Below are 22,208 nucleotides of genomic sequence, written 5' to 3'. Positions count from 1 at the left end.
TCATGCAAGGATGCGGGAGACGAATTTGTTTGCTGGTCCATTTCAAAATTGGAGCAGCAGGCCTGGAATAACAACAGCAGATCTTTTGTTTTATTTTGGGGTGTGCGGTGGGAGAAGGAGGAAGGGGGGGTTAATTGTCAGCCAGGACCTGTTTTCTTGCATGCATTTCATGTTATTTGTTGAAGTCGTCCTGGCAATTTTGTCACCTGCAGCTTTTCTGTCTTGGTTTGTTTAATTTTGACTGACGCCTTCGAGCTTCATGCCTGCAGTGATTTTTATATTTGTGTGCACGTTGGTTACAAGCAGCAGAGCAGATTGATTGTAGATTGTTTCCTTGGCGCTTTATGGAAAAGTTAAATGCAAACTTTTAACTGCCTATTTTTTATTCTTCGCACAAAGTGCCGTGTTGCTTTTGAATTTGCTAGTTTTATTTAAGTAACTGCTGTATTTCCCTAAATAGGATTTTATCAGAATGGTTTATTTGAGGAATTTATTTCTCCTAAAATCTAATTTATTTCAGGAATTAAAATCTGTTTCTGCTCTTTGAAGCTCCAGCAGAATCACTTTAGCTTGTTCAGACATCTAACATGTTTATTTCACTTTTAGAACACTTTACAGGTGTTCAAATGTATTTATTATTTTGTTGTTATGTCTTCCTGAGAGTGTGTGCCTTCTTAAAGCAGCTCATATATGTGTGTGTGTGTTGGTGCAGACTGCAGTGTGTCGTGGTAGAGTCGGTTGGTCGGCCTGGTCGCTGCCTGTGCTGCTGCTGCTGCTGTTGCTGCCGCTGGGAGACTTCCTGGGCTTCTTCCTGAGGGGCTCTGAAGGATGACCGCTGCACGGCTCGCTGCTGAATCCCGGTGAACGAACGGCGTCTCATGTCCGAGCGGCGCGAGGATGGCTCATGGCAAAGTGACCATCACGGTGGACGAGTACAGCTCCAACCCCACACAGGCCTTCACACATTACAACATCAACCAGAGCCGCTTCCAACCTCCACACGTCCACATGTAAGTGCACGCACCTACATTTGATAAATGCCTGTTTTTAATCTCAAATTGCATACACACTGACTTGCCAGTTTCATTAGGTACACTAGTGAATCTGTTCTAATGTAAAAGTCCTGCACTAAATCTTATCTTCATGGAGGTCATGGTATTCTTCATTAGTTTAAAATAACTGAGAGCTGATTATTTAACTGTGCTTTCATTTTGGAGGCTGTGGTTTGTAGAAGAATTGAATTGTTTCTATTATTCTGGAACCTTTTTTTATAGTCAGTGGGCTAGACAAAAAAATAGAAAGACTAATTGAAAAGTACATCTTCCAAAATGATCATCCAGTTGAATTATAACATTTTTGATGCTATTTCAACAACTGAACATTAGAGCAGTCAAGAAGAGAGTTTCTCTACTGTACTTAATGTTTTGGCAAGAGGGTATATTTAAAGGTTTTGTATAAAGTTTTAAATTAATTTCAGGCACTATAAAAACAGGCATGGAGACACACTGAGGTGCAATAGGAAGCCAATCAGAACCCTGTTTGGTGCTGAGTCTTTGTTTATACTTCGATTTAATTGGCTCATGCTCAGAGAGTGTACGGTGGCCAGAGAGGACAAACTTTGAGAACAGACAAAAACCAAAGGCCGAAGGCTGTGTGTAAAATTTGAGGAAATTATATGTTTGAAAAGTTGTATCAGAGTTTCTTCGTTGATTGGACCGGCCACTCTGCATCGCTCTTGTCTGATGTAGTTACGCTCTGCCTCTCATTAGCGGGTCAGAGCGGCGCGACCCGCCAGCCCTCGCCACGCACACACCCGTCAGAGCGCTGTGTTTTCAGTCTGGGGACAGATATTAACCGGGCTGAAGCTCACTTTGTGTCTTCATCCAATTATTGCAGTTTAGAGCTTCTACAAAAGGTTTCTGACTGATTGTTGGTCGTGGTTATGTGAACCGTGCGCTTGATGGGTTTTGCATTCACTGAAAGTGTTGTGTGTGTTTGTGTGTGAAGTTAAACTGCAGCAGGGCCAGAAAGTGATTGAAGAGAAACACTAGAGGGTTGTGCGTGTGCTGTTTTATCATCGTTATAGGGGATTTGTTCCAATCAAACTTTAATCTTTGTTGGATGAAGTTGGTTTGATATTTTCTGCAACACTTTTGGATAAATAAAAATATATGCAAAAGAATAATTAAATATTGAGCGTGTTTCGACACTACATAAAGTTTTAAACAGTGAAACAGGCTTAAAGAACATTATGCACTAATTATACGAGGGCCACTGTCATATTTTGTTGTGGACAAATTCCCTTAAATGCAACTCTGCATTTCCCACTCTACAGTCTTGAAATGTAATTAAATTGTTGAAGGTAAGATAACAGTAAAGCTCAAAGCCTGTTTTCTCTGTTAGAACTGTAAAATTGTAATATCACAGTTTGTTACTTCAGTCAAGTCATTTTTAATCAATTAGTTCCTTATAACGAGTTTAAAATCCATCTCTGTGTTTTAGTCATACAGTGATCTAATCAGATATGTGTGTACACACCCCAAAACATCAGTCGCTGTCCATCAATATAACTTTATTGACAACACCGAATTGATTCAATAGAAGGAGATGACCAAGATGTGCCCACGTTGTCAGCGTCGCTGCCCGCATGGATTCTGTCTTTGTTCATGTTTTCAAACACTCGTTTGATCAACTGGTTGTTTTGCTGCCTCCGTGTTTCTGTCCGTCCTGGAAACTCGTCATGTGGAGCAAACATGCTCAGGAGGAATGGATTTATTCCAACTAGAGGAAAAAAAAAAACATCAGATTAAGTGTCTACATTGTTATTGTAAGCTAATATTTTCCTACTAAACAGATAATCAGCGTTATACACAGAGCCAGTCTGTTCTGATTGAGGTGGCCACATGAGACGTTTTTATCCTGATTAGTAGTGAAATATTAGTGTCGATGTAAACACATCAAGTGCGCCAGATAACAGCAGAACAGTTAATACAGATGTGTTTTTAGCTTCATATTTATTTTAATTCTTGCTGCACGATTAAGACTGACGTTAAACTGAAGAATCACAGACTCATAAGTGGGGTTATGTTATTTAATTGACATTTACAGAAAGAGATGGCGTGAGGTTTTAGATTGCACGTGTCCTCGTCTCATTGTGTTAAGGCAGCAAACCGCCGGCGTCTGCACCGAGCTGAACTCGATGTCCGATTTGAGTTTCTCTCACGATGCGTGAAGGACTGACATAAAGCAGACACGTAACTATCATAAAGGAGCTGAAAAGTCAACCAGCTGCAGTGCTTTACTTTAGAGATCAACAACATCTGTTAAAAAAAAAAGAAAAAAGAAACAGTTTTGCTCCGAGTCTTGCCGTTCTGTCTGCTACAAGTAAACAGGTTTATTTTGGGGAGATGGAAGTGTCTGCACAGTTAAATGAAGACTCTCGCCTTCCTCCTGGTGCTGGCAGTGTTCACATGTTTCACGTGTTTGTTGTTTTGGGATTCCTCGGCCGTGAGCGTGGCTGCCAGCGCACGGACAGCGAGCGGCTGAGCGCCGACTGTGGAAAAAGGAGATGTCGCCTATCGGTTTGTGTTGCGTCAGTGCGTTTTAATGGCGGACAAAGACTGCAGTAAATCAGGCCAAACGCTTCAATATGAACCAAGGTTAACACATGGCAGGCGGGGATTCAGCAGAACAGACTCTGGCTTCCTCCAAGGTTGCAGAAATTTTATTATTATTATTTCTATTTCTTCTTTGACCGGTTTTGTTTTTTGGTTCTCTGGAAAGCTACATGAGCTCCTCTCAGTCTCAGTATTTGCAGGGTTGCAGCAGTCGTTCAGAAGCAAAATTTAGTCAGAGAAGCTTTGCATAAAAACTCTTGAATCGATCTATTTTACACTTTAAGAGCAAAATCCTGATGAGTTTCAAAACGTGGATCAACATCTGGCATCTGGGGACAGTTTAGTTCGATTTTTAGACAAATCAGAGCAGGTTTTGTGATGTTGTTTGCCTTCAGGTTGGTGTTGAAAGCACGTTTAATTGAATTGAAAGTTAGCAGGAGTTACATGCACCGATTTTCACTTTCACTCTGAGTTTTTCGATGCAAATATTGAAAACATATTGACAGAATCACACCGCCAGTTTGTATTTGTATTGATTAATATTTTTATTTCTTCTTCGATTGGCTGGATTTGTTTATAGCCGTGTGGAAAGTTGGGATGCTTCCTCTCAGACACTGGTTCATGAGCAAAGTTCAGTCAGAGAAGCCTGGTGTGTAAAAACTCTTGAATCGATCTGGTTGACGTTTTAAGAAGAACATCTTGAAAAGTTTCTAAATACGGATTATCAGCTGTCATCTGTAAACAGTTCAGTTTCATTCCAGACAAATCAGAACAGATTGTGGATGATTTTTAGCAGAAAATGACTTCACTCATTGTGAAACTGGCGCTAAAAGAAGACTTTCTGCATTCCCTTGCTCTGACAGACACGCAGAAATACGTTTACACCCTTAACTCTGAACCAGTAATCTCTGTGTTTATCTATATAATCATTTTTGTACGATCCCCCAGTTTCACTGTGGTAGTTTTTGGAGGTGAAGTCGCTGCAGAAGAGGATGTGTTGAAGCCGTGGGGCCTCTCAGCAGATATGTGTTTGGATAAATACATTAGGCTGTTTCCTGGCTTCCACAGAGCCTGCAGTGTTTTACCCTGTCATTCTTAAACTCAGACTGGGAACCCTGGGATCACACACACACACATTCACACACACACACACTCCTACGAACCCATCCCCCCGCTAGGTTTAAGTGCTTATAGAATACGAGCTCTGTTCTAGGAAAGTAAAGGCTTGTTTAGATTTGAGAGATAATGATCCGACGTGCGCGCGGTTCCTCTCTCACTGCATCCACGGCGTCTGGACATAAATAAAGTTGTTGCTTCTCTGAAAGGAAAAAAAAAAAAAAAGAAGTTCAAGTGAAGGGGGTTGCCCGCCTTTTGAAATATAATCCTCGCTCTAATGTTTTTTCTCCCCCCTGTAGACAGAATATTTAGATTTCTCCGATGGAGTACAGCGGCGCCTTTTGTGTGTGCCGTGGAAAATATCATGGAAAAAAAAAACAGACGTAGATCACAGACACACACACACAGTGGCAGCTAACGCTAATGCTTTTGAACGTGACCCTGGAGTGGGTTGTCTTTCAGAGCACGGGACGCTTCTGTCTCTGTCCGTACGTGAACGACAGACTCAGTCCAGCCCTGTTTGTGTCTGCTTTATTTTTCTGCGCTGTCTGTTTTTTTTTTTTTCTTCTTCCTCCTCCTCCTCCACTCTTCAGCCCCCTCATCGTCGTCGTCTTGTGAAATGAAATGCTCAGCAACTTGGAACATATGCTTCGAGTTGGGACGCTAATGGCTTCGAATCCAATTTGAGCAGAATCTGGGCCCCGACAGACGACCAGACAGACAGACAGACCGAGAGTTTGAACTGAAAGGAAAAAAAAAACAAAAAACTTTGCACTTGAATTTTTGAATTAATCTTGTTAGTGGACTCCAGAGAAAGGTTAATGGCAAACCCGTAGTTTGGCAGATCGGCTGAAATGCTCTTAATATATGTAGCTTTGGTCATAAAACGTTGGCAAAGAACTCCCCCTTCCTATTAGTACTTCATCTAATAACTATTTTTACAATTAATTACCTGCTTTTTAAAATGAATCCTTTAAAAGAAGCACCTTACAATTTATTACTGCCCAATAATGCATCTTAAAATTGCCTTTCTTTCTCTTGCTAACAACTTAAACTCTGAGAAAAAACTGCAAAGAGAAACTTTTCATAACATGATCAACTAATTGTTTGAGCCTGAAGCTAAGTAAGGAGTTTTGCTTTAAGCCTTTCAGCTGTTTGTGTGTGTGTGGGTGTGGCTGAAGGAAATGGCCACATGAAGCGTTGGGAGGGAGAACAGTGACCCAAACCCCGAATAACATGGAATTAATTGAGTGCACCGGATTAGATTGTGCAAGGATGATGCTGTTTGCGGTTGATCGTGATCGCAGATGTGTTGGCATTTCTCACTCGATGATTTAACTGCATTAGACCATTAACGCCTTTAGAGTGTTAATTTATTTAATTCCCCCTGGACGTGTGCAACCGTTCAAGTCAGTCGGCGGTGCAGCCAGGGTCAGCGATGTTTGTGTCATTAGAAGTATAATCTGATTTAACGGCGCCGCATTTGCATACATTAGGAAATTCATACGTGTTTCTTTAAAGCCTAAATCCTGCACTTAACTGCGGGTGTATGTGTGTTGTATATGAAATATGAGCAATTTTTCTTTTTGACACAAATTTGACTTGTTTAAGGATGTTGGTCATTATGAAGTGTGTTTTTTAATGAGGGTCCGAGTGACGTGACGTCTCTTTTCTTTATAGCACCTTAAATGAGACTGTGTTGAATCAAGAGCATTTTGGAAACACTTTTCAATATGGTTAAGTCGCTAGCTTTGATTTGTGTTTCAGGTTTTTTTAAAATGTTCAGTTCAGGGTGTTAAACAGCAGCAAATTCCTCCTGTCAACTCAGTAGTCTACGGTTCTGCTAAAGTTGTACAGGAGTAATGTAGAGAAAGAAGCTTACCGAAGGATTTCCGCAAGAAACTGTGTAGGTCGTCTTCATTTATTTGCATTCAACCATTTGAAATTTGGGGGTGAGCAATGTGTATCACTCGTACGTTTCCCGAAGAGCAGTTCTGAAGCTCAATGTGTCTTCGGCCTTCGACTCACAACCGTTCTAAAAGTAGTCAGAGTTTGAATTTATGTAAAAATTGAAACCCCTACAGTTGTCACGAACACATTAGCTACAGAGACGAGAGCAGTTTTTGTTTGCTCCAGGCTGTAATGTTTATTTATAATATGCAGGTGTGTGGGGACGTACTCCCCCTCAAGTGGACATTTGAGGAACTGCAGTGGCTAGTCTTAGATCGCATTTAGATTTTATTATTGGGCGAGTTTCAAACATAACAGAGGGAAAAAAAAAATACCTCTGCATGTAATCGGATAGTCCTACAACCAATCAGACACATTTTGTTGTAAACAACATCAGTGACTTGTATGACTTTGTCGCTGTTACTCCCATTAAAGCCCATCCAAAGTATTTGATTGGCCCAGCAGATCTCTGACGTACGCAATGAATTCCAAATCGAGCGACTCGGGACTGGGATTCACCCATTAAAATTTTGTAGGGTGGGGGACAATATGGGCCGGCTTCCAGGACAGTTTTTGGCACTTAACATTTGCTTCCCTGCTGTTTTTCAGCCCCGTATGTTGCTGCATTTTTGTGTGTCTCCTTTGTAAAAGCTGAACACACAGAAAAGATGGCACTTGATAAATAAACATCAAACGACACGGACAATCTTTGAAACTGTTCAGACTTGGATCTGCTGACACATTTCACCCAGAGGGCACTGCACTAAAAGATGGCAGGATGGGACCAGTCCTGGTTTAAGGGATTTAAAGAAAAGAATACATCTTGTAAAGCTGGCAGCTTTGACCCTAAATGTGTGATAGTTTGTCTGCTTATTTCCAATATTAGGAGGCCTCAGAGTGTTTTATTGCTCTGGCGTAGCCAACTACCTGATTCACATCACGTGTTGTGTCATCTATAGGAACAAACTGGTAGTGCAGGAGTCCTGTTGTTGTGGTTACCTGCTTTAGACTGGGGATTCTGTATCCTTGTAAAGCTTGGTGTTAACGTGTTTTTCCTTTTGAGGCCATTACTCTTATTATTACTATTATTATTTACTCAGTCTAAAACATCATTCACTCGAGGCACCTGAGCTCATTACATTAATTTTAATGCAGGGAAATGGAAATTCTCCAGCCTCCTACACCCCCAACTCCCCGCACACTAAAAAAAAAAAAAATATATTCCACATTTAACAAACTCCTTCTTCTCCAGATGCCTTGTTAATTATTCCCGCCCTCTGAATAATTGAGGAGCTCATAAGTATGAATCATTCAATGGCGCCGCCGCCGCCGCCTGCTTCCACACACGTGGATATTCTGACACAAGCTGGCGAGGAAGCGGCGCCAGAAGAACACAGCCTTCACACGTTCGTTTTCAACACCGTTGTGGTTTTTATTAATGAACTCCTGAAGGATTTTTTTTTTTTTTTTTTTTTTTTTTAATGGGCCATATTTCCTTTTCCCAGTATGTTGGAACAGAGTAGTAAATGTGGTGGAGGAAATTGTTTTGGAGCTGCACAGTGAGAGGAGCTGATACTGTTATAAGTGTGCAGAGTGAAACTCAGCCTTCTCTTCAGTCTCCATAAATGAGTTTGTGTACTGGAAGGCGGGAGGACGCTCGGCGTGCGGTGTCATGTGACAAGAGGAAGCCGGTCGAAGTGCGGCGACGGTAATTAAACAGGACGTTTCCATCTCTGTGTTGGTAATGGCAGCTTTTCCACTCATGTGACTCCATTTTCGGCGCGAAATAGACTGCGTCTCGTTGCAGGGGGAAGAACCCCGCGCGCCTTGTTTCATGTTGTGCATAAACAAGTTAAACCTTGTTTACACAAAGCCCTCAGCAGCGGGGGTCGTCTTGAAGATGAAAATGTTCGCATAATTGGCAAATTAATTGTGAAAAAAAATAACTTGCCAAGAGAACTGTGGAATTTCTAAAGCTTCCTCTGTTGTCTGATTTTCCACAAATGTCAGAGTATTTACACCCTCTCCTCACAGCTTAAGTTGGATGTGAAAGCAAACAAGAGAAAACCAATTTTTTTTCTGAGTCATGTTTTTGCCGTTTTAAGGTCCAACAATGCTCTGCTTTGTTTCAACCTTTTCCCCCTTTTTGCTAAATATTATCATAACAACTATAAATACCCACATATTTGTCTTGTTTTTTAAGAAATATAACTATTGAAATTCATGTTTGAGGCAGACATGTGTTTTGACTTTGCTACTTTAGTCTGGTTTTCACTGTTCTTACTTTAATTGTTGCAATACAGTTATTTTATTAGCTTGTGGTGCAGCTAAAACCTGAAGGTAAACTCCAGCCAGTGTCTGTTCTTGCTTGTGGTCGTCTGGTTTGAAACCAAAAGTGTCTCCAGATGACTGATGATGATTCACTTTTAGGAACCAGAACTTGTTCGGGGGTTTTGTTCTGCGGCCTGTGTCTGATCTGTTTTCCACTAAGAGATTTCCCTGCTGTTTCTCCACCTTTATGTTTTTGCTGGCGCACAGTTGTTATTGGTCAGTTGTAAAGGAGACGCTAGCACGGATACCGACCTCGTCAATATACACCAACATGTTTGACTTGTGGCTTTACATGGCCGCTTGTGTTCCTCTAACAATCTGAATAAAAAAGTCTCGTGTAACATGACTTTTCCACAATTGAAAACACCTGAACGTCGCCGTCCCTTCTTCTATTTGCCTCTCAAACGGTTTGTGGAGCAGCAGCAGCAGCAGTCAGGCTTCAGCTCTCCTGAGAACAAAGACCCAGACCCATTTCGTGGCCTTTTGTTTCTGTCGGCCTGCCGCTGCCACTCGCCGACAGGAGTGGAGGGGCTTTTGTAACAGGAGAACCCTTGATTAAGTTCGCTCTCCACCCCTGACCTGCTGCAGGAGCCTGGCAGTGGTCGTGGTGGTGGAGCTGATGGTGGTGGTGGGGAGGTTAAGTGACAGTTGACATTGGACAGGTCTGCTCTTTTCTTTTTTTTCTTTTTTTTTTTGGGAGGGGGCAGATTGAAGTCTTTTGATGTCTTTGAGATTTTGGCCCTTTGAGCCTCCAGAGCCTGGCATCGCAGGGCACAATCCCCTGACGATGTCACTTCAACTTTAACATGAAAAAAGAGGCAAAACTCTGTGAGGCTGCAACTTCTCAACGGGACGAGACCATGTTTAAAGTGTGTTTAGTTTGCCTTTACCGATGACTCATTTCACACTCCTAGGGTTAATCCTAATCACTTCCTTTTCTTCTTAATAAGGTATTTCTAAATGTGTTGTCTCCAATTCAAATAAATGATTTAATTTCTCATACCAGTAAGCAAGGAGATGGAAATGTTGTCATTCTGGAGATGGGATCAGTTCAGTCTAAATAGAAACTAAACAGCTGAAAGAATTTAGATTTAATCTCTGAAGATTTACTGTAGGTTTTCATAATTAAATTTTGATTGTTGTCTCAGAAATAGCAACGCAGTGGTTCAGTTGTTAGGTGTTGTTTATTTTATTCTGTGGTTATTCTGCTCCCTACAATGGTGATTTGTAAGTTTGACTTTATAAATGTATAGCCAGCATATCCAAACTGAATTCTTATCATAATATGAGTCTGGAAACATGCCGTTTGGATTTCATTAATGCGCGTGCCAGTGTGCTAGCTTCCTAGCCTCCAAGCTAATGGTTGCGCTTCCTTTTTCCCAACATTGAATCACGAACACAGACGACTCCCACCTGCTGTTATTATGAGTTACTTCCTCTCACATGTGCCAGCTGGTTTGTCAGTGTGCAACTCTTTGGTTCAAACATAAGGGGTGAAAGTGAAAGCGACGTCGAAGTGATATCTTTATTTGATGCTGTTCTGTAGTTTTGTAGTCTTCTCTGTCCAGGTAAACGCTGCTCCACTAGTTTATTCTCCCTGCAGTGGGCTAGTTTGGTGTTTGGCCCACCTGGGGGCCCACGTCATGCCCATCTCCACAGCATTTCTCCCATCAGCCCTGCAGCCAGGCAGACTGTCGGCAGCACAATTAAGGACTCGGCCATAATGAAAGGGGCATTAGCAGAAGCAATTTATTTCCTAGTGCAGCGCCGGAAGGTTCCTCCAGCGCTGATATTCCAACTCGGGCTTTGTGTTGGCCATTATGAAGACAACACACACTAGCCGTACAAATGGAGAAAAGAGAGGAGTGGGGGTGCGTCGAAACACTCAACCATCTTTTACCATTCTTAAAAAAATTGATTCTAATTTTATTTAAGTTTTTTTTTAAGTGCACTTGTGTTACTTTAATTTTTATCCTCTTGTGAATGCCTCCGTCTCAATATTGGACATGTTGGACTAGATTTTCTTGTTGTTTTTTTTTTGGTTTTCGTCTCCACCTTTGCTTCTTCCTCTGCTCAACTGTAAACCACCACCACCAGCACCAGCAGCAGCCCCCAACCTCTCCATTATTCCTGTGTTCATTTTGTTCCTCTGAAGTTTATTGAATTAGCGCAGACAGCTGAAACGCAGAAGATAAGAGAGGCGCTCTCTGTGCTCCTCTCAGAGAAATGGTATTGCACCGTGGATGAGTGAGCGGCGTATGTATGTGTGTGTGTGTGTGAGCGAGAGAGTCTATTGGAAGGGGGAAGGGAACTGATGCAGAGGTTATAGACAGAGGAAATGGGAAGCATTGTGGTCTGATGTTTCTCCTGAAAGAGCAATAAAGACGGTATCGGAGAGAGAGCGGTAACTATTGAGTCCCTGGTTCTGCTGTGGTTGTGTTTTAAAATGCCCTCCCTTTAAACGTTGTGGACACACAAAGGTCACGTTTTCTCTCCTTTAATGCAATAAATGGGTGATGAAGCAGAGATGCACATTTACCATTGGCTGCTGTGATTTTAGTTGTAATCAAAGCTCTTGTATCTTCAATAAGACAGATTTTGGTATAAAAACAATGACGCTGACTGTATAATAGGTGGCAAACTACACAATATTTTCTCAATTCAATTAGTTCTATTCTCTGGAAAACATTAACGGCCGCAACAATTCATCTGTCATGTCAGATTTAAATTATGTAAATTAACAAACAAATCAGAGAAACTTTTGCATGACATATTGAATAAAAGAACACAATGATTATCTTTATTCTATGTACTTATTCTGTTAATCCAAAACATTACCCAAAAGCTTTTCAGACAGTGAATCCGTCACAGAATTTCCTCTTTCTAAACGCTGATCCTGTTTCATGAAGGAATTCAAGTTTCATGAAGTAACATGTCTTGGATTTCTCAGTATCCGTATCGGTAGTTCAGCGTAAAATAAATTTAAAATTTTCTTGCAAAATTAACAGGAATTAATCCTGCTACAGCGAGAAGATTATGTTAGACTAGAAAAACCAGCTCTGTCTTTCTATCAGCCTGTGAACCAGTGAGTCATGAAACTGTTTATCGCGTATGTAACAAGAAGCTTTCGTTCATAAGCAGTGTGCTTCCACATTTCCTCTTTGACCCTGACGGTTTGCGGTGGCTGTGTCCCCCGCTGGTGGCCTTCATTGAGGAGGTGCTTGAAGATAATCCTTCAGGCGCAGGTTGCTGCAGGTAAAAATGAGCAGGCATATGGACACGACAGCTCAGCGGCGGTTGGCACGGTTAACGTCTCATTGATAGCCATGATTCTGGAAGTACAGACTGTCCTTAATTGACAATATGCTTCTGAATGCCTGTTACATTATACATAACATAATCCATACTGTCTGACTGTCTGGGCCAGTCTTCAAACACTGAGACAAATTGGTTGTTGCTGTCTGTTCCATACATTCATTCATTCATTTTCTGCTTGCCCTCTGGAGGGTCGCGGGGGGACTGGAGCCTATCCCAGCTGTTATGGCGAGAGGCGGGGTACACACTGGACAGGTCGCCAGTCTATCGCAGGGCTAACGCAGAGAGACGGACAACCATTCACACTCACACCTACGGCCAATTTAGAGAACCACGCAGACACAGGGAGAACATGCAAACGCCACACAGAAAGGCCCCAGTCGGCCGAATCTTCTTGCTGTGAGGCATCTGTACTAACCTGTGCCACACCCATTTCACACAACGCTTTTATTTATACATGCTACAAATGTTTTCTCTCATACTCCATAACTTCTTGGTCTCAGGCGTCAGACGCAGCTACCAAACCACTTACATCCATCTATGATCGAGCCATCAACGTCCTGGCTAAGAAACCGCTAGGATCTTTGTAACGTTTCAACAATTCGTAATTTACTCAGTTTCAATAAATTTATTAAATATTCCAAACACCACCACCTCAGTCCTGATTTTTATCATCTTCACAACCTGACTTCAGCCGACTGCTGTTAACACCACATCCTGTAGCCAGACTCGGTCCTTATCAGGATATGAGTCTGGTAACATTTGGATTTCATTATGGGCTGTGTTTAATCTGATACACAGGGTGAAAAAAAATAAACTAAATTGGATAGTCGTCCAACCAAACAAACTCAACTCCTTTGTGCTCAGATGACATGTGCTACGTCACTTCTGTGACATAAAACCTAACCCAAACAATTTTGACTGGCGTGGCAGATCTTTGTTGAAGCATAATCAGTTCTCAATGGAGCTACTCCAGTCCAATTTTCCGCTGCAAAAAATATGGTGGGCAGGTGAAGTCGTGCTGGCTGCCAGGCTAGAAGAATTACGCACTTCATTTACACAAACGACGTATTCAATTAAAGACGCAACTCTCTGGTATTCTCTACCTTCCGGTGTAAAGCAGATTCAAGACCAACCAAAGTCCTGGTTAAATTCAGCAGGAATTGCAACCATATCATCAACATGAAATTATCTGTTTAAAACTACTTTTGTGTTGTTTGTTTCCTTATTTGTTGCAGGCTATTGTCATACATATACACGGCATTGATTATAAACAGTAATATGTAGTTTAAGACCTTTGAATGTCTTCCTCGTCATAAATCAGCTTAATTTTATATTTATTTAAATTAAATTGTCCTCAATCTTTCTTAAAATCACTAAAAGATTACTGGAAGGTCTTCTTAGAAAATCAGAAACGTTGCAAGTCTGGCCTCAGCAAACCTAAACATTTAAGATTTTACTAACTTTCAAAGCCTCATTCTCACCTGTGTCTGTTTTGTCTCTTTACTTCCTTTCTTCAGTAACATGATGGAGTTAACTGTTAAATCTGGTCTTTTTTGTACATTAACTTGTCTCTTATAAAGATGAATAGGAGCTCTTTAGCCGGACAGTTTTTTGGCCATGAAGCAAACATCCAGTCTGTTTTGGATGCTGTGAGGACTGAGGAGGTTTTCACGAAAAAAAAAAAAAAAATCTTGGAAGCAATCAATCATAATGATTATGTGGCGTATTAAAGAGCTCGATGAGCCGGAGAGTGACAAAGACGGCGACCTTCTTATCTGCTGCTGGAGTTAAGCGTCGCGTTTGAAGGAGCAAGCCCGGGCTGAACTCTGACCCCGTTTGCTTGTGTGTTTTTCCAAAAGGCCACGGAGCCAAGTGTGCTCAGTCAAATGAAATATCCTCCTACAGACATCACAGAGCACTCCTCCTTCCCTCCGTCTGTCTCTCCCACACAGATTATTTTCTTTACTCCTCTCACCGTTAGCCTCTTCTGTGCGATACGAGTTCAAACTTGTGCTTAAAGCTGTGTTATATATTTATTTAGTTTTGTTTTTAAGGACTAAGCATTGCAAGACTTGTCACTTTTCTTTTACTGTTGCTTTTAAAACAATGCAGTTAACGTGATTTACGGAGGCTACAGGGCTTTTATGATATTAAAGATAATATTTAAGTCTGGCCAGATTGCGAACAAGTGACGTCCTCAGGGCAACTTGACATTTTTCAGGGAAAATGCAAACTGAAAAAGAGGAAGAGAAGAGCATCTAGTGTCATCTGTGAAATCTTTAAAATCAAACACAGGAGCGTCACAGTAACACTGACAGGCTCAAGAAAACTGCACTTTATGATCAAAATGCGACGAAATGTAAAGTTGCAGGAATAAAATTTAATTTCCTAGCATGGAGATGATGGATTTGAGCAATTTTTTCTCGTGACATTGTAGCCATAGGTGAAGAGAAGTTAATCCACGGAGCTTTCTGCACTGAAGGATCACAGACGTTTCTACATCAGGCAGATATTTTTGCAGCCGCAGACCTCGGTTTTGTGTCACCTCCAATGTCATGGCGGATTTCAAAGTGTGCTCCTGCCCTCCCCTAGCGCATTAGCATTTCTCCTTTCACTCCCCCCGCCCCACACTCTTTTCCCTCCGCAGTCTTCCCTCTGATGTCACGCCGAAGCTCAGACATGTTAACACGAACCTTCATGCTAACACAGTTCAGTCTGTCACTGGAGAATATTCTTTTACCTGCTGCTGGAGCGCAGGAAGAGTTTTTCATTTTCACTGTCTCCGTTTACAATAGATCAGAGCCCTCTGCTGCAGTGCTGAACTCCTGAACTCCTGTATACATTACTAATGAACCTCTGGATTGTTATACAGTCATATGTTAACAGGAAAGACAGGGTCTCTCTCTCTTATGTGTGTGTCTGTGTGTGTGTGAGACCAATGCATTACTATCATGAAGGTTTCTTGGCCTGGGCCTGCTCTAATTGATAGGGGCTGCTGGTATTTACTTACATTCTCCGGGTGGATTAAATCTCAAAGGAAAGGGGAGGAGATGGAGGCTGTTTTTCTCTTGGCTTGGTTTTAATATGCGTGTACGTGTGTATGTGTGTGTGTGTGTGTGTGTGTATATATACGTATATATGAATGTGTTGTGGTGTCCCATGTGAGTCTGCATTCGTCCTTTCTCCATGACAAGAACCGTTATATCCCGTAAAGCTGCGTGACGTCCGGGCACCACAGAGCAGCAAATCTAATCAGCAGCTACACTGCAATGTATATGCTACTCTGCTGGCTTAATGTATGTCTGTTTTTGTGTTTGTGTATGTGTGTGTGTGTGTAATAGCACAGAGACTTATTTACTGCACGCGGTCAATAGTAAATACCATTATCTCTGTGGCTAGTTTTTCATTTTGGTCAGTGTTTAATATGTAGTTCAGGCCTGCTTGGATGACTGCAAATGTCGGTCTGCTCTGGTGTATCAGAGCAAAGCTGAGATCTCCCAGCTGAGGCTGAGGAAGAAGTATACATGACTACCAACTACTGACTGACTGACTGCAGGCTACAAGTGACGACATACAAGCCACAGGCAGCAGACTAGATTCAGTTTTGTAGTTGTTGGCTTAAGGCACACAGCTACAAGCTGCTTCAACCTGATGTGAATGGTTCTTCCCTTGTGGAGCGTCAAGTCTACTGGAAATAAAACAGAAGAAGAAGACTTTTCTCCAGATTTATTGACGACTCTGAACAGGGCTGGTTGTTGCTACTGATTTCTGCAATCAACACGATTCAATATCAGTCCTAAACAATTTGAATTAGAGATTATTGGTGTTGCCACAATATTTTACCTCCAGTTCCACATCTTGCTTATGGCTTTGCTTTTGCGCAGCTCTTCTGTGTCGTCAAACGCTTTAAAGCTAATCAGCTTTCAGGCCTGACGGTGCTCTCAGAGTTGTAGCTTCTCTCACGTTTGGATCTCCCCTCACATGTGAACTAATCTTGTTGCACGGTGGTAGTGTAAAACCAGACTGCAGCGAGAACAAGAGGATGCAGGAAATGGCGTGTATTTAAAATATTGATCCGAGGGTCGATCATTCTTTCAAATGAAGATCGATTGCCCCTTAGCACAGAATTCATTCAATAGAAGAAGATGACTAAGATGTTTCCACTTTTCAGACGTTGCTGTCCACATGGATTCCAGCTTTGTTCATCTTCGTTCAGATCTTGTTTTAACAACTGGTTGTCTTGCTACTTCTAGTTTCTCTCCTTCCTGGAAACTCATCACCTGTTAGCTCCATGTTTACCCCATGTGGAGTTAACATGCTCAGCCAGAGTGGATTTATTCCAACCAGAGAGAAACCATCAGATCCAGTGTTTACATGGTTATTAGGAACTAATATCTTCCTATTGAACAGATTATCAAAGGTTTACACAACACCTGTCTATTTGATTAAAGTCCATCCAATCGGGACAGTCTGTTCTGATTGAGGATGTTACATGAGGCATTTTTCTTCAAATTATTAGTCAAATACTAGTGCAAACACAGCTAATAATCACTACAAACTGAGATTCGAAGTCCTTTGTAGTCTATAAGCTCTGCATGGTCAGGGGCAGATGGATGATGGCCAGTGTTCGTTTATAATTACTGAATCTTAAAATCTGTCAAACAGAAAAAACAATCATTAAAACTCAAATGTTCATTGCCGACAGAGAAGGAGTACGGAGAATGGGAAGTAGATGTTCAGACCAAAACTATACCTTAAACCAAAGGAAAGGGGTTTGTTAGTTTGGGAAGGTTGCTTCGGGTAAAACATTGAAATAGTTCCAGATCCGTGAATTTAAAGCTCTATTCGTTGGCAAAGTGCTGCACAGTTGTTTACATGTGGAAAGATTTTACTGCTATGGAAAATTATCTCAGTTGGCACCACCACCACTATATTACATTACAGACATGCCTCTTTAAACTCTGAGAAGGCTGCATTTTTTTCAGGCTACGCTGTTTGGACATGGCCTAAGTTTACAAGTCATAGTTAGATTTTCTGTTTCTTCTTCTTTTTCTTTTTTTTTTAGCTGTTCAATAGAAGATGTTCTTCCAGTTTTGCAGAATTGGAAACAACATTTCTTTTGTATTCAGGGAGACAATGGCTGTTTGACATGTTGATTTTACGAGCTGTTTCTACTGAGACATCAATGCCTGTAATATTTCATGTTGTGCAATACCTTAGCATGTGTGATTGGACAAAAATAGACATTCACATCTGTTTCTGTGTCTTTTTTTGAATTTTCAAAAAATACTATCAGAATAGAGAGTGCTTCTACAGTATTGGGATCGCTAGTTTTTCATAATATATGTCTATATATGAAGAATGGTTCCTAAAACTTGGAGATCATCTTACTAAAGGCAGTGACGCACTAAGCTGATGGTTGTCCATTGGCAGAGTTGGGTTGTGGAAAAGTTGTGACCTTACTTTTTTGTAGGGGAGATCGATTGGCCCTTAGTAATCGATCTTCCTGCACTGTTGAAAAAAGTCAGACCCTTGTTGGCGGCTTTTTTAGTCATTTCAGCGCGTTGACTTGGTGAAGCAATGTGTCGATCAAAGATAGCCCTTTGACTGGGGGATCAGCTTGACGATAAGTGAAGTTAAGCGGTGTTTGCTTAAGTTATGGGGTCTATGTCCCGCAAAGGTATAAACTCTGCTATTAACATTATGACTGTCTATTAAGCAACTTTTCTGTCATTGATGTGTTAGATACTGGTGAATATATGGTGTATTACACAAGACATATTGTATAAAAAGTTGTTTTCTTGGGATCTTAAAGGCCGTGACACACCAAGACGATGAACGCCCATGTGCCAGTGTTGGGTCGTCATTAAACATCTGGGGTTGTGGTTTTTGCTGTGTGTTCCCATCTGAACATTCAAATCCACAAATATTTTCACAAGGACATAATTATTGAGAATGAATAAACTGTAGACCAGCATGATTCAGGAGAGGCTAGATCTGTATGTCAGTTTGTAGCTCATCCTTGCTTCCTAGCCTCCCCGCTAATAGCAGCTCTTCCAGTTTCCCGTTCCCCTTTACAGATTACTGCCACCTGTTTACCAGCTGGTTGTTGTCTGCAGTCTTTGCAGCGTGTTCAAGTGCAACTTTTTTGGTCCAGACATACGCGATCATTGGTGGTAGTTCTTTGATGTCTGTCTGGTATGTTTTTGTCTGTTTTTTTTGTTTGTTTGTTTTTTCCATTTTCACCCACTTGTAAATCTTGATGGAAGATTTTATCCACATAGCATAGAGGTGTTTTCCTTAGACGGTGACCAGCTTGTCCACTGTTGTCTTACTATTCACATGATCCTGCAGATGACATTTCGGATCAACAACAACACCAACAAGAAAAAAAAAAAGAAAATGTGAACTACAACAGATTCCAGGCTTCAGTTAGCTTTCCATTTCCATTATTCTACTCAACATGACACACAGAAATGGGAAAATTGCTTCCAAAATGAATGAGAACCCTCAAATGCAATGTTGCCCCCTCCTCCAATAAGATTTTTTCCTTTGTGCAAAAGTGCCTATTTTCTCTATCTCTGTTAATGACGTTTTCTCCCGTCTGAAACCTTTTGATTTCATCTCTGGCTGTTGCCTTGCCATGTTTGTGCACGCTTGCGAGTTAGCTCTGCATGTGTGTGTGTGTGTGTCAGGTTGGAGATTGCAGGGTTGATTATGTGTCTGATGTTGTCGAGAGAGTGACATCCCTTCTAATGAAATAATGGTCTAGTGGCAGAGTGATGGAGGATTGCACATTGTAGACTTCAATTACAGACAAGATTATTTTTTCTCCCCCTCATTCAGACAGAAAAAAGTACAGGTTTTTCTTCCTTTTTAACAGACGTGCATACAACAAACAAAAAGGCTGCATAAAGGGCTTTTTTCTCCAGCCAGACTTGGGTCTAAGTGTTTTTTCTTTAGATAATGGACAGAAAGGATAGGGCAGGCTTTAATTCACAGTCTCTTATGCCAATCTGATGCCACAAAACAGCCATTGCCCTCCTTGTGTTTCTCAAATCACTGGCTGTTTTCCAGACAAAACTACACATTTTTTTGCTTTCATAAAGTCTCCTCTTTTCTCTGAGATGTATTTTGCCCTGCTACATGCATTATTCTGTGGACCGTGTAATTTATTTTGCACAACAAATTATCTTTTTAAGGTTCCAGTTTTCTACTGTCTGGTGTGAAATTAGCATACATTTCCTAAAAATATGCTTCTGTGCTCAAAGCACTTTTAAAAAATATCACAAAGAGCAAAAGGGGCACATTCTGTCAATATTAATGGAAAGCATGGTGTTCAGAACTATAAAATGAATAAAATCAAGGGCAGATGTCAGAGAAATAAGTGGAAAATTTTACTGCCTGCAAATGTTGTGCCTTTGGTCTTTTTGTTGGTGATAACCATGGTGATAACACAGATTCAAATGTACTTGGCTGATGACAGTCATTTCATGGGTCAGAAATTCCCTTTTTAGTATTTCTGTAATATTTTCAAGTTGATAGCGTGAAGCTTTGAAGGTGATTTGTTGGGACTGTGAGAAAATGTGGGAAGTTGAGATGCAACAGACTTTTATGATGTTGCAAAAACTAAAAATGTGAATTAGGTGCGTTTCCATCAGCTGGTTTATGGCCAATGAATGTGGCTGTGTAGGCCTCAGTGTAGTCTAAGTTACAAATGGCTATAATAAATAAAGGACACGGTTCCAGTTCCTACTGTTTGAAGTCTGAAGTGGAAAGATAAACTCGGTACAGCTGACTAGGATTTTAGAGGTGGAATTACAGAACGAATCTGACACACAAATTTAAATTCTTACACCGGCAGAGGCCACGACGTACGCTCTGCGCAGATATAATAAATCAAGGTTTATTCTGTAGAAGCTGATCACTCTTGGAATTTAAATGTTGGCTACATCAGAACTTATCAGTCATCCAGGTCAGTTTGAACCAGGGAATCTGGACTTGTTGGGTTTCTTGAAGACATTTTGCAACTCGTCTTCAGTTTTCTAAATGACTGGTTCACACCATGAGACCGGACTCTCTGGCCATTAATGGGTCGTTAGTACCATTCAGGAAAACAAGGATATTCCCAAGTATTCCTAAAAGATGTTTCCCTCTCTGGCTAAGGCACACTTTTTCCAAATAGGTAAAAAGAATCATCTCAGCCGAGTGTAAACATATACATAAACCTTTTATAAAACTTTATAAACTTTTATAAAACTTTGCCAAATGCCTAAATGTATTTATCACCAAAAAATAACCGTGTGTAATTAAAATCTAGAAAGAATCTTAAACTGGTCAGACCTACAACCACATCAAGTCTCTCTCTCTGTTTGTCTTTTCAGGGTGGACCCTATTCCTTATGACACTCCAAAGCCAGCGGGACACACCAGGTTTGTGTGTGTTTCGGACACACACTCGCGTACAGATGGCATCCAGATGCCCTACGGCGACGTGCTGCTGCACATGGGCGACTTCACCGAGCTGGGGCTGCCCTCTGAGGTCAAGAAGTTCAACGACTGGCTAGGTACCAAACTGCTTGACACGCACATTCACCCGGACACACGCGTTGTTTTCACGCACATGCGCGCACACACACACACACACACACACACACACACACACACACACACACACACACACACACACACCTGACTCCATGTGCAGTCCGTAATGAGCAAGAGGTAGGGTCAGAGCCTCCACCCCACCCCACTCCCCTGTATACTTCACAACTGCTGTGCTTAAGTGTCCAGTTTAACCCCTGTGACCTAACACCCTGCTTCAGTTAACCTTTGACCTTTCCCTCTGGCTCCATGCTGTGGGTGGGAGTCGTGGCCTGCGTCTGGTTTGAGTCCCAGCAGCGTGTGTGTCATCTCTGGACCCTGATCATTAAGAAGTGAAGCAGCTCTGAGGCTTTCTCTTCCCTCTAATGTAGCCGTGTTACACACACTGTCTGACGTTCCCTCTCACTGAGTGTATTAATCAATAGATGCCACCCACCGCACTGACCTGTCACATTTTAAGGGATCTGAATCCTTTTTGTTTCCTGAGCCAAGTGAGGAGGAACATTCAGCAAAGTGGATGATGATCTGGATTCATTTACCTTAAAATTCATGTTCAGCTCAAAGCTCCTGAAAATGCTTTTTCTGCTGCTGTCAAGTGAAATAGTTTTTTCTTTATTTGTGCATGATGAAAAACAAAAGAGAAATGTCAAAAACAACTGTCATGTCAAAAAGGGTTAAACAATTTTTTTTATAAATGAAACTGTCATGACTTATATTTCTTTTTTGGACCTTAAAGTTTAAAAACCATAAAGTAGTACTCTTCGTAAAATCGATTTTTTAATATCACACCCTCACCCCCCCTGTAAAGTTGAAGGTGGCTGTGAAGGTTTTACCCCTGCAAGGACAGCGGCTGCAACCGGTCTGGATTCACAGCAGTCAAAGTGGCCTCAAACACTGACCCAGTTTTCACAGCAAAAAAAAAAAAAAAATCCAGTTTTTAGAAACATCTCCCATCACTCCAGCAGGATAATCTTCTCAGAGTATATTCAAATTGCCTTATCCGAATTTCACTATACACATTAAATGTACATTCCTGTCAAAGACACAATTTGAAAAGCCCATTTACAACATCTAGGGTTACACTCACATTAGTGATTTGTGGATGGTTTCTTCTTCTGTCTCATCTTCCTCCTCATGTGGTTGGTTGCAACCTCTAATTCCACATTAAAACCATTGTGGAGGGCATTTAAAATGGTTTAAAATTTAAGATATAGAAGGGATTGTATAATGGTTTGGATGCTAGGTACAAATGATGAAAGTGAGCGTTAAACCT

At 41.3% G+C, this 22,208-nt stretch overlaps 1 protein-coding gene across 1 annotated transcript in view; it reads left to right on the top strand.

Moving 5' to 3' along the window:
• The first annotated feature begins 217 nt into the window (after positions 1-217).
• Positions 218-22,208, top strand: part of mpped2a (metallophosphoesterase domain containing 2a) — a 65,479-nt gene continuing 43,488 nt past the window's right edge. Inside the window, exons 1-2 of the mRNA XM_084541167.1 lie at positions 218-1,010; positions 20,717-20,898. Coding sequence (XP_084397293.1) covers positions 898-1,010; positions 20,717-20,898 — 295 coding nt within the window. The 5' untranslated portion in view covers positions 218-897. The remainder of the gene's footprint in view (positions 1,011-20,716; positions 20,899-22,208) is intronic.

Source organism: Chelon labrosus (assembly GCF_963514085.1).
Source record: "Chelon labrosus genome assembly, chromosome: 3".
Lineage (NCBI taxonomy): Eukaryota > Metazoa > Chordata > Actinopteri > Mugiliformes > Mugilidae > Chelon > Chelon labrosus.
The sequence above is the reverse complement of the archived record's forward strand: the minus strand, read 5'-3'. Positions and strand labels throughout refer to the sequence as shown.